This window comes from Crocuta crocuta, unplaced genomic scaffold (genome assembly GCF_008692635.1).
Source record: "Crocuta crocuta isolate KB4526 unplaced genomic scaffold, BGI_CrCroc_1.0 scaffold433, whole genome shotgun sequence".
Lineage (NCBI taxonomy): Eukaryota > Metazoa > Chordata > Mammalia > Carnivora > Hyaenidae > Crocuta > Crocuta crocuta.
Window position 1 is genome coordinate 2326546 of NW_027530001.1, and position 13559 is coordinate 2340104.

At 38.5% G+C, this 13559-nt stretch overlaps 1 protein-coding gene and 1 pseudogene across 3 annotated transcripts in view; one reads left to right on the forward strand and one right to left on the reverse strand.

Annotated features, from left to right (window-relative positions):
- PLD1 (phospholipase D1) overlaps positions 1 to 13559 on the reverse strand; it is a 208221-nt gene that overhangs the window by 86623 nt on the left and 108039 nt on the right. For all 3 annotated transcript variants that reach the window (XM_077763675.1, XM_077763676.1, XM_077763674.1), the window contains exon 12: positions 3782 to 3863. In XM_077763675.1, coding sequence (XP_077619801.1) covers positions 3782 to 3863 — 82 coding nt within the window. The remainder of the gene's footprint in view (positions 1 to 3781; positions 3864 to 13559) is intronic.
- LOC144231224 (histone chaperone ASF1A pseudogene) lies at positions 5256 to 11781 on the forward strand (annotated as a pseudogene).

The following is a 13559-nucleotide window of genomic DNA, read 5'->3' on the forward strand; positions in this document are numbered from 1 at the left end:
TCAAGAGAGCTTAACTCAGGCATCTCCAAGATAATCACCAACTTTATCATTTGTCAAGGACTTCTGCAGAGGGCGTGATATTTGGGGAAAATGAAAAGTAAAGGACAAAAGGAACTCACATCTTCGCCATTCAACGTAAAGCAATGTGAAAAAGCACAAATGCTCCTATGCCTTTTTTTTGAACCAGTTCTATCTGAAGCACATTCCTCAAGGTTGAAGATCTATTCTTCCTTTCCCACACATGCCCTTCTAGCATCCTGATAAGATCCTGATTGGTTTTCCTGTGTGGAGATGTGATTATCTCATTTGACAAACCTGAACCTCTTTCCCTCCTAAATGATCACTGATTGCAACTCTAGAATGTGCCTTGTGGTCCAGGACAGAAAGAAATTACCTTACAACAAAATCGCCCCTGAGGACCTAAACCCATTTCTGTAGGTCTCCAGGTAGCTGTACTTGAAGATTTTTTCTTCATGTTTCTAGGGCATCTGGGTGGTTCAGTTGGTTAATCATCTGGCTTCAACTCAGGTCATGATCTCACTGTTTATGAGTTTGAACCTCAGGTCAGGCTCTGTGCTTAGAGCTTGCTTCGGAATCTATGTCTCCCTTTCTCTCTCTGTGCCTCCCTCTCTCGTACTCTGTGTGTGTAATTTAAAAATTAAAAAATTAGAAAAAATTTAACTTTAAATAAATAAACATTTAAAATTTTTTAAAAAAGAATTATCACATTTCTAAGGTTGACATATACACACTGGGTACATTAATACAGTGGCCATAACTATGATGCACCTAATTTCAAGTCTTGGGACAATCAATGCAGACCTGTGGGAAACCCTGAGATGCTGACTTGAGATATAATCAGCCTGTAAGTCAAGGCTGATTGGCTTATGCTATTTTAAATGGTAACACTGCTTATCAAAAGGCAAAGGAAATAGGAAAATATCAGTTTGGCTATCATCAGAGAAACAAAATATTGTATTTCTTCCCTAAAAACAGCCATTGTAAGAGATGTTTGCATCTCCTCCCCCAAAATCTACACAATGAGATGGAAGAAAAAAAGTATTTATTTTAGTCAACCTTGTGGGTCTCTGGGACCCATTAATGTAAGAATAAATGTTATTTTTTTCAATCCAGTACTCTGTGAAGACAGTGGCTTTCAGAAACTAAATACCCTAGGTGAAACGGTGTTTGTAAGCATAGAAAATAACAATTTAGAATGATCTGGGTGTTAAAAATTTATGACCAAAATAATATGCTATAGCTCAATTAAGGAAGAGCAATTCCACCAAATGTATCACTAAGAAATTAATTTTTAATAGTATTACTATTTCCTTAGGAAGTTTTTCTCTTTTGACAGAGAGAGAGAGAGACAGAAAGAGAGAGAGCGAGAGCACACACATGAGCAGGAGAGAGGACCAGAGGGAGAGGGAGAGACAGAATCCCAAGCAGACTCCATGGTCAGCTCGAAAATTGATATAGGGCTCGATCTTATGACCTTGGGATCATGACCTAAGCTTAAATCAAGTAGAACACTCAACCATCTGAGCCACCCTTCCTTAGGAAAATTTTAAAATCATTATGTGCAATTTAGAAATGTCAAGTTTCACGAAGCAGATGGAATTGAAATGAAGCACCATTATCAGGCAATAGTATTTACTTGGCCATGGTGTTCATGGGCCATGAAAGCAAAGAAGGCCCATGTTAGTGATAGAAAAGTAAACTAGACAGTAGCCTGAGGGGAAAACAAACACATGAGACCTAACACAACATGGAGGGCCAGGCCTGCAGGATCCTTAGACTCTTTCTCCTAAGCCTTGCTGAGGCATTTACTAGCTTTCTGGAATTTACTCAAATGTCCCGTAGGGACCTCACACTAAGTCAGCTAGAATTTGGCTCATCAAACCCAAGCTCTCCCCACTTTCTCCCACTGCCAGATTCACCTTCCTAACACACCATTTTGATCAGATCATCGCTCCTCCCCCTGATTCCCTTCCCTAGTCGCCCCCTACTTTCTTCCATAAAGTCCAAATCACTGACTTGGCTCACAAGCCTGCACATCTGGCTGAAACTGCCTTTCTGGCCTGACCCCCCATCCTACTTAAGCTAACCCTCAGGTGTAATTAGCCTTGTCACTTTACTGTGACTGACAAAGGCTTGGGAATTCCTGCCTCCAGAATCTTTCCTCACCACATTTTCTACACCTAGAAACTTCTTCCTTGCATCTAAAATTTTTTTTGCCCATCCTAAATGCCCTAAACTTCTCTTATTGTGAGGGACTTCCCACCAGAGCTACCCAATTGTCTCCCCCTTGCCTTTGAAACTCAGCACTCTCTCTGTACCCAGCCGAGTCTTGTATAGACAGGGTTTTAAGCTTTTTCAGGTCAGGAATCATGTGTTTTATTTATGTACCTCCCCATATGATGTCAAGTGCCCTGCACATAGTAGGCACTCAAAAAATACATGTTGATTGAAACCTACAACAGTGAAGTCCTGGATACATAGTATGAATAGAGGATTGACTAGGAAGGTTGACAATTGCTAGGCAAGACTGTAACAACTTAACTAAAATGAAATCTTGAGAGAGATGGGAAAGATGCTATTTCATGAAGAGAAACATGGAGAAAGTTATAGCCACTTTCAGGCACTGAAAGAAGAGGGATGGGTAAATGGGGAAAGCAATAGGGAAATGTGGAAAATGGGAAAGAAGAAGTAAGTCACAACTATAACAAACAGAAAAATCCTACCCCCAATTACCCAGGATCTACAAATTATGCTAGAATGCTTAAAGATAGAATAATAAAGGGGCACATGGGTGGCTCAATCAGAAGCGTCTGACTTTGGCTCAGGTCATGATCTCACAGTTCGTGAGTTCAATCCCTGCACTGGGCTCTGTGCTGACAGCTCAGAGCCTGAAGCCTGCTTTGGATTTTGTGTCTTCCTCTCTCTCTGCCCCTCCTCCACTCGTACTCTGTCTCTCTCTCTCAGAAATAAAAAAATAAATAAACATTTAAAAAAATAATAGAATAAAAAGATTAAGACAATTTCAAGTAATAGTAAAAAAGCTAGCACTTCCTAATTTGGACATGATTAATAATAAATTCAGATCTATTCTAATTCAACTTAATTTAACTTGGTTGAGAGCCAAGTATATAAAAACATTCATTAGAAATATGAATGAGCCTATACTGTTTCAGTTCCTTACTTTTCATACCAGAAAGAATATACTCAATACTCACCCAAAATCTATAGGGTCAACTGGAGAAGAGACAATTTCACAGTTTTACCATGAACTGTTCCAAAATTGGAACCAAAGCAACACCAATTCTTACTTTCTTAGTGTCCTTTTTGATATTCTTCTACATTATTTTGGCCCTATCTGAATGAAATCATTCTCTTAATGGCTTTGTCTTTTGATCAGATGGCAGAATAATGAACAAAAAATAAAATGCTACATTTCATTCCACCCTTTATTATTCAATGATAAAATCTTATTATAATTTTTTGCCTATAAAATTAACTGCCCATAACTGATTAAAAATCAAAACTTAGAGTTCCTAATATAATCCATGCTCTGAATTAGGCTAAAATATTTACGTAGTCCAGAGTAACAGGAAAAAAAAAAAACCAGAACAAATAGACTTGAAAACCACAAGTATTCCACTTTTTGTCAAACTTTAAAGAAAAAAGTTATTCTTATATATGAAGGGCTTTGGGAAAAAAAGGCATTTCAGAGACAAGAAACATTTAAAACATTACACCAGCAAAGGTTTGGAATACGTACTGCTTTTCGTTTCAGAATGCAGTCTAACCTCCAACGATTTCCTTCAACCACTGGGCGTTTCAGGAAGATTTCTGGACTCAACCTGAAATCACAAAAGCAAGATTTTTAAAAAGTAAAATGAAGGTAGACTTAGGGAAATCAGTGACTTCTTAAAATGTAGTAACATACATGTCATAGGAGTCCCAGAAGAAGAGAAGAGAGAAAAGGGGCAGAAGGTTTATCTGAGCAAATCACAGCTGAAAACTTCCCTACTCTGGGGAAGGACACAGACATCCAAACCCAAGAACCACAGTAAATGCCCACTAAATTCAACAAAAACCAGCCATCACCTAGACATACCATAGTCAAGTTCACAAAATGCACAGACAAGGAAAGAATCCTGAAAGCAGCAAGGGAAAAAAGTCCTTGCCTTACAAGGGAAGACAGATCAGGTTCACAGCAGATCTGTCCACAGAAACCTGGCAAGCCAGAGGGGAGTGGAAGGAAATAGTCAATGTGCTGAGTGGGAAAAATATGCAGCCAAGGAATCTTTATCTGGCAAGGCTGTCATTTAGAAAGGAAACTGAGACAAAGAGTTTCCCAAATAAACAAAAACTAAAGGACTTCATGACCACTAAACCAGCCCTGCAAGAAATATTAAAGGAGACTTTTTGAGTGGGAAAGAAATACCAAAAGCAACAGACTAGAAAGGAACAGAGAACATCACCAGAAATACCAGTTTTACAGGTAACACAATGGCACTAAATTCACAGTTTTCAATAATCACTCTGAATGTAAACAGACTAAATGCTCCAAACAAAAAACAAAATATAAAGTTCTGATTATGCCATAGGAAGCAAAGGCCCAAATGCCACCATCCTCCTCCTCCACTGTGATGGGTCACCAAAAGTTCTGCAGTGAGTTCACATTTTTTTTATATATAGTTTATTGTCAAGTTGGTTTCCAACAACACCCAGTGCTCATCCCCACAAGTGCCCTCCTCCATGCCCATCACCCCTCCTTCCCCCCCCACCCATCAGTCCTCAGTTGGCAAGCCATGAGAGACTCTTAAATGCTGAGAACAAACTCAGCATTTAACTTCACCTGGGAACAACAGCCTTGAGCCATTTAAAAAAAAAAAAAGTAAAAGATCAATTTGATTTCTCTCTTACACATGAAAACATATACACATATGCAGAAACTGGTGATTATCCAGCCAACAGCCATTTTCCCCCTTCTTTCTTAGAGTCTACCTCCCACATTATCCAGTGTAAATAATATTAAAGATTTGCTTCCCCAGCTTCCTGTCCAGCTAGAGCACAATGTGATGCAATTCAGGACAATGAGACATGTGAGGAGGCACACATGGGTTTAATGGGAAAGCTTTTCCTCTTTGATCTTTCTCTCTTTCTTACACACACACACACACACACACACACACACACACACACACACTAGGAAAAGTAGCTGTACAACAGATGTTGTTGGGGATACGATGCTTCAACAGGTACTGCCATATTGAAATTCTAAAGGGAAAACCAGAACTCTGAAATCACTAGCCCATTTCACCAACTTTAGGACTCCTTAACTTTGGATTTCTCATTAAATGAGACAAATAAATCCTCACTGTGTAAGCCACCTTTAGTTAAGCATTCTGTTAATCCAAGCCAAGAGTATTCTAATTGATAAACATGAAAACCGACTTTCTATACTAAGGAACAATGTGCATAGGACCCTGGGGTTTTCTGAGCAGGAAGAAGGTAAGTTTGCTGATAACTTACTTGCTGATAAATGACATTTTTTTTTTCCAGTGTAAACCTGGATCCCTGGACTCTTATCTTTAGCAGGGCCAAAGGCAGCTAAAAGAACAGTAGAGTCATTTTCCCCCCTTGAGGGTGAGATCTGAAGTCAGTGTCTGAGATAAATCTGTATGTGATGTAACTACACTATGATGAGGAAAAACAGACAAAAAATGTGCACTAAGGAAACTTTGCTGAAATGCTAGACCTGGAGGAGCAAGAATAGATTGTATAAGGATTAAAGCCTTATAGAATATTAGGCTGGAATATTACCTTGCCAGAAAAGTCCTCCGAGCATGTGAAAACAAAAGGGTTATAAGGAGCTGAAGAGATTTTAAAAATATTTTAATGCTCTATTTCTTTCAATTAAAGAAAAATAAAGCTGCAAAGATAAAGTACCTAAAGGAAATACACACTGCCTAAGATAAATAGGAAAACAGACAAATGGTGGGTGTGTGCAGTATAAATACTTGCATACATAAGTTAGTGTAGGAAAGGAACACAGGGGTCATCTAAGTCCAAATGAGAAACAAAAATGCAGCAGTTGCTAACAAAAGATCTAAAAATAATTTAAAAGTGGTCTGTTTTAGTAGAAATGTGCATTACTGTACATTGCCTATTCACGGAAGGTAAGAGATGCCCAATAACATATAGTCATGCCATTTTTTGATGTACACATTAATTATGAACGTAGAGATCTTCTGTTTGGGGGCCACTTATAATGCTATACCCTGCAATTAAGTCTTTATCATTCTCTACCCTACAAGCATTTGTGTACCCTGTATGCAGAACATTCTACTAGATGCTTTGGAGGATCTTAAGATAGTTCTCAAGGAACTCTCAGTTTGGGGATAATGCATAAAAAGGTAAAAGACTAGTATTCATGCTTTAAACAAAGTATCAACAATGGTCTCACCGGCAAGGAAAAAGCAGCAATGTGACTTATGACTTACGAGAATCATTATGTTAGGATCTTCACTAAGCAACTAATAGATAAGCAAAGTTCATTATATAAGCACAGTTTTCTCCCATACACACATGCCAATGATAAAGTTTAACTTATAAATTAGGGAGAGTAAGAGATTAACAATAGTACTAATATAAAAATGCAATTACAACATTAATTGCGATAAAACTGTAATAAAAAATAAAATAAGTAAAACTGTACATAAAACTGTAATAAAAGTTTGTGAATGTGGTCTCTCCCTCTCTCAAAATATCTTATTGTACTGTTTCCCCCTTCCTGTGATGATATGACATGGTAAAATGCCTACATGATGAGATAAAGTGAGGTGAATGATGTAGGCACTGTGATGTAGCATTAGGCCACTATCACTTACTGACAAATGGTAAGAAGGAGAGTCATCTGCTTCTGGATTGCTGTTGATCTCAGGTAACTGAAACCACAGAAAGCAAAACTATGGATAAAGAGAGACTCCTGGAAACATTGCTGAAAAAAATTAAATCTGATCTAACTAAATGGAGAGATGTTCATGAATTCAGGAAGAGCAGAATTTGATGGACCATCTAACCATTGGGGACTTTACATTTTTTTTCCCATCTGAAGGAGAACCCGGAAACAGGCTGTGTGGCACAGGTACAGAGAACTCAGGTAGAAGTCCTCTACCTCAGGCTTGAGGAGAAAAGAGGAGTTCAGGTGGCATCAAGGGGCTCACGGGCACCACAACACTGAGGGATTGGAACTTTTTTCTCCACCTAGAAAAGCTGCAGTGCCAAGAGGACAATGTGAATAAATATCCATTGCTTGGCTCTGGACACAAGTATCGTTGCAGAAAGTGGGTAGCAGGGCAGGCAAATAAAGCCCCGCCTTTCTAGCTGAAGAACTGGGAGGTGGGGAGAAGCTACAGCAAACCTAAAAGTAGTAGAGAGATCTCTGAGAAAGCAGAGCTTAGGAAAGCAACCCTATTAAGTTGATTATGAACTTCTAGCTCACTCCCAAGATGCCCTTCCATGGATTTGATCCTAAATATTATACCAAAGTTTGAGAATTGAACTAAGAATTAAGGGGCGCCTGGGTGGCTTAGTCGGTTAAGCGTCCGACTTTTGCTTGGGTCATGATCTCGCGGTTCGTGGGTTCGAGCCCCGCATCAGGCTCTGTGCTGACTGCCAGCTCAGAGCCTGGAGCCTGTTTCAGTCTGTGACTCCCTCTCTCTCTGACCCTCCCCTGCTCATGCTGTCTCTACCTCTCTCCTAGAAATAAATAAAACATTAAAAAAAAAAAAAAAGAACTAAGAATTAAACCACTGCCAAGGGATGAAAAAACATTCACCATGCAAATGGTAGTAAAAAAACCAAAAACGAACAAAAAAACAGGGTAGCAATCCTTATATCAGACAAAATAGACTTTAAAACAAAGACTGTAACAAGAAACAAAGAAGGGCATTACATAACAACAAAGGGATCAGTCCTACACACCAATACTGGGGCACCTAAATACATAACACAAATATTAATGGACTGAAAGGGAGACATTAATGGTAACACAATAAGAGTAGGGGACTTTAACAGTCTATTCACATCAATGGATAGATTATTTGAACAGAACATCAATAAAGAAACAATGTATTTGATGAAACATTGGACCAGATGGACATAGCAGATACATACAGGGCATTCCATCCAAAAACAACAGAATACATATCTTTTCAATGCATAGACAATATTCTCTAGAAAAGATCAGACATTAGAAAACAAGCTTCAATAAATTTAAGAAGATGTATCTTCTTAAATTTGATATATGAAATCATATGATGTATCTTTTCTAATCACAATGGCATGAAACTAGAAATAAATCCCAAGAAAAAAACTGGAGAAAACACAAACACATGGAGACTAAACAATATGATACTAAACAACCAATGGGTCAATAAAGCAATCAAAGAAGAAATTTAAAAATGGAAACAAATGCAAATGAAAATACAGTGGTCCAAAATCTTTGGGACTCAATGAAAGCAGTTCTAAAAAGGAAGCATATAGTGATACAGGCTGATCTCAAGAAATAAGAAAAAGCTAGGGTGCCTGGGTGGCTCAGTTGGTTAAGCATCTGACTTTGGCTCAGGTCATGATCTCATTGTTCATGGGTTTGAGCCCCGTGTCGGGCTCTGTGCTGACAGCTAGTTCAGAGCCTGGAGCCTATTTCAGATTCTGTGTCTCCCTCTCTCTCTGACCCTCCCCTGCTCACACTGTCTCTCTCTCTCTCTCAGAAATAAATAAAACATTAAAAACATTTTTTAAAGAAACAAGAAAAAGCCCAAATAAATAATCTAACCTTACACCTAAAGGAACTAGGTAAAAAAAAAAAAAAAAAAGAACAAACAAAACTCAAGATGAGTAGAAGAAAGAAAATAATAAAGATCAGAACAAAACCAAATAACCTTAAGTCTGAAACAAAACAGTTAAAAAATCAATGAAATCCAGAACTGGTTCTTTGAAAAGATAAACAAAATTAACAAACCCTTAGCCACCTCATGAAGAAAAAAAAATGGACCAAAATAAATAAAATAAAAAATGAGACAGAAGTAACAACTGACATGACAGAAATACAATGGTTATAAGAAAATATTATGAAAAATTATATGGCAACCAAATGGATACCCTAGAAGAAATGGATACATTTTTAGAAACATAGTCTTCCAAAACTGAACCAGGAAGAAACAGAAAATCTGAGCAGACCAATTACAAGCAACAAATTTGGACTGGTAATCAAAACACTACCAAAAAAATGAAAGTCCAGGACCAGATGGATTCATAGGTGAACACTACCAAACACTTAATACCCATTCTCCTTAAACTATTCCAAAAAATATAAGAGGAAGCAAAGCTTCCAAATACATTCAATGAGGCCAGCATTACCCTGATACCAAAACCAAAGATACCACTAAAAAGGAGAAGTACAAGCCAATATCCCTGATGAACACAGACGCAGAAATCCTCAACAAAGTATTAGCAACCCAAATCTAACAATATATTTAAAAAAATTATTCACCACAATCAGATGAGACTTATTATTCCAAGGATGCAAGGATGGCTCAATATTTGCAAATCAATCAGTGTGATACATCACATTAACAACAGAAAGTATAAAAACCATATGACCATTTCAATGGAGCAGGAAAGCATTTGACAAAGTAAAACATCGAACCCTCTCCAAAGTAGGTTTAGAGGGAACATACCTCAGCATAATAAAGGCCATCTATGAAAAACTCACAGCTAACATCATCCTCAGGGGAGAAAAACAGAGCTTTTCCTCTAGATCAGAAACAACATAAAGATGTCTACTCTCATTACTTTTATTCAACATAGATTAGAAGTCCTAGCCACAGCAATTAGACAAGAAAATGAAAGGAAGAAGTAAAATTTTCATTACTTGCAGATGACCTGATACCACATATAGAGAACCCTAAAAACTCCACTAAAAACTACTAGAACTAATGAATAAATAAAGTGAAGTCATAGGATACAAAATCAATGTTCAGAAATCTGTTTCATTTATATACACTAATAATGGAGCAGCATAAAGAGAAATTAAGAAAATAATCCCATTTATAATTGTACCAAAAATAATACAATACCTAAGAATAAACTTATCCAAAGAGGTGAAAGACTTATACTCTGAAAACTATAAAACATTGATAAAAGAAATTCAAGGTGACACAAGGAAAGGGAAAGACATTCCACACTCATCAATTAGAAGAATAATATGGTCAAAAAGTCTATACTATTCTTATCAAATTACCAGCAGCATTTTTCACAAAGCTAGAACAAACAACCCTAAAATGTGTATGGAACCACGAAAGACCCCAAACAGCCAAACCAATCATGAGAAAAAACAACAAAGGTGGAGGTATCACAACCCCAGATTTCAAGATATACTACAAAGTTATAATAATCAAAACAATATGGTACTGACACAGAAATAGACACGTGTATCAGTGGAACAGGACAGAGCCCAGAAATAAACCCACAGTTATATGACAAATTAATTAATCTATGACAAAGGGGCAAGAATATAAAATGGGAAGACAGTCTTCAGTAAATGGTGCTGGGAAAACTGGACAGCTATACATGCAAAAGAAGGAAACGGGACCACTTTCTTGCACCCAGAGTAAACTCAAAATGGATTAAAGACCTAAGCATGAGATCTGAAACCATAAAAATTCTAGAAGAGAGCACAGGCAGTAATTTCTTTGACATTAATCCTAGCAGCATTTTTCTAGATACGTCTCCTGAGGCAAGGGAAGTAAAAATAAAAATAAACTATTAGGACTACACCAAAATAAAAAGCTTCTGCACAGCTAAAAAAAATCATCAGTGAAACTAAAAGGCAACGAGTCCTAATCCGCACTAGCAGGTGGAGCTGCAGTGAAGTTTTCTGCATCCATTCTGGGAGAGGGACTCCATTTGCTCCCCAATGAGACCTTCACTGGAGGCTGCAGGGGGGGGGTGCAGAGCTTGGGTGCAGCCAAATGGGGGCTGTAGTTTAGTAAAATAGGAAAGCTATAAAACACTGTGGAGTGCTGGGGTATCATAAACAGAGGAAAAACGTTTCTCAAGTCAGTGTTGCACAACTCGGGGGGCAGAGGCTGGAGGGCAGGGTCTGCACTGTCTCTAGCAGCTGCACACTGGACCTTAATGTGCCACATGAAGCCCTTCGTTCCCACTGTTTGTTTTCTCAAAGGTTCAAGTGAACAATGTACTGGTGCTGGATAATCCTTCTCCTTCCTACAACCCGTTCCAGTTTGAGAACTCCTTGTAGTGCATTGAGGACCTGTCTGAAGACTTGGCATTGAAAACTCTCTATGTGGGCTCTGCAGAAAGTGAAGAATATGATTATGTTTTAGACTCTGTCTTAGTGGGCTCTGTTCCCGCAGGACGGCATGTGTTTGTATTTCTGGCTGAGGCACCTAATCTGAGACTCATTCCAGATGCAGATGCAGTAGGTTTAACAGTTGTGCCAATTACATGTACCAATTGAGGGCAAGAATTTATTAGAGTTGACTATTATGTAAATAATGAATATACTGAGACAGAATTTTGGGAAAATCGGCCAGGAAAATCAGACTTTCCTAAGCTTCAAAGGAGCATTTTGGCATCTAATCCTAGAGTCACGAGACTCTACTCCACGAAATGAGAGTCCACATTATATGGGATGATAACACAGAAAAACTGGAAGAGGCAGAGAGCAGTAATCCAAATCTATGATCACTTCTTTCAACAGATGGCATCACCTTCAGCATCAGAGGGATGGATGGCCCATGTCATGTGAGAGTCCCACACGGACTGCATGTGACCATCTGTCATCCCTTTAGTACAAATTAAGCTATAGAAGCACACAAAACTATTTCCCTGAAATTCCATGAGCACATAGTCAAGACACAGCATGAAGAATTTGTTTAAAAAACATCCTGTAGAAAGTTTGTAAGAAAACCAGGATTTGAGTACATAGTGGAATATAAATACAACTAGTTTTAAGTAAAGAAACAAAATAAAACAAAACAAAAACCCTAAAAGGCAATCTATTGCATGGGGGAAGATATTTGTAAATGACATATCTGATGAGAAAGGTGTAGTATCTAAAATAAAGAACTGATACAACTCAACACCCATAAAACAAAGAGTCCAATTTTTAAAAATGGGCAGAAGACATGAGCCGACATTTCTCAAAAAAAGACATACAAATGACCAACAGACACATGAAAAGATGCTCAATATCATTCATCATCAGGGAAATGCAAATCAAAACTACAGTGAGATACTACCTCACAATGGTCAGAATGGCTAAAATCGACAACCTAAGAGATAACATGTGTTGGCAAGGAGAACCCTCGAGTACTGTTGGTGGGAATGCAAACTGGTGCAGCCACTGTGGAAGGGTATAGAGGTTCCCCAAAATGTTAAAAATATGGGGGCCTGGGTGGCTCAGTCAGTTAAGTGTCCAACTCTTGGTTTTGACTCATGGTTCATGAGTTCCAGCCCCACACCAGCTCTCTGCTCTCAGTGCAGAATCTGCTTCAAATCCCACCTCTCTCCCTCTCTCTCTCTCTCAAAAAATAAACAAATAGAACTACTCTACAATGCAGTAATCATACTACTGGGTATTTACCCAAAAAATACAAACACTAATTCAACTCTATGTTTATAGCAGCATTATTTACAATGGCTAAATTATGGAAACAGCCCAAGTGTCCATTGATAGCCAAATGGATAGAGAAAATGTGGAATAGGGTGTGTGTGTGTGTGTGTGTGTGTGTGTGTGTGTGTGTGTGTGTGTAATGGAATATTATTCAACCGTAAGAAAGAATGAAATCTTGCCATTTGTGACAACATGGAGGGAGCTACAGAGTATAATGCTAAGTGAAATAAATCAGTCAGAGAAAGCCAGCTACCCTATGGTCTCACTCATATGGTGAATTTGACAAACAAAACAAACGAGTAAAGGAAAAAAAAAGAGATAAACCAAAACAACAGACTCCTAACTGTAGAGAACACCCTGATGCTTACCAGAGGAAAAGAGGGTGAGGGCATGGGTGAAATAGGTGATAAAGAGTACACTCCTCATGACGAGCACTGAGCAATGTACAGAACTGCTAAAACACTATATTGTACACCTGAATCTAATATAACACTGTACATGACCTATACTGGAATTAAAATTAAAACCTGAAAAAAATCTGGTTTTTAAAATTCTTCAGTTTAACTCATCCTATCAGTTTTTGCACAGTTCATGCACAGGCTCAGCAGAGAGGCTGAGGCAGACCCCCCCTTGCTCTCGCTCTCGTCGCCCTGACAGGTTGCGTAGAAAACCCACCACAGGGAAGACCCCACAGGCCATTGTTCCCATGCTTGCTCGCACATGCCTGATGCATCATAATCACCACCATCGAGAAGAAATCTGAGCTCCGCCAGGCTCTCCAGATCTGTCCTAGGGGCAATTAGCAATGTAGCAAGGGAGCTTGTCGCCACCTCTTGGTGTCCAACCT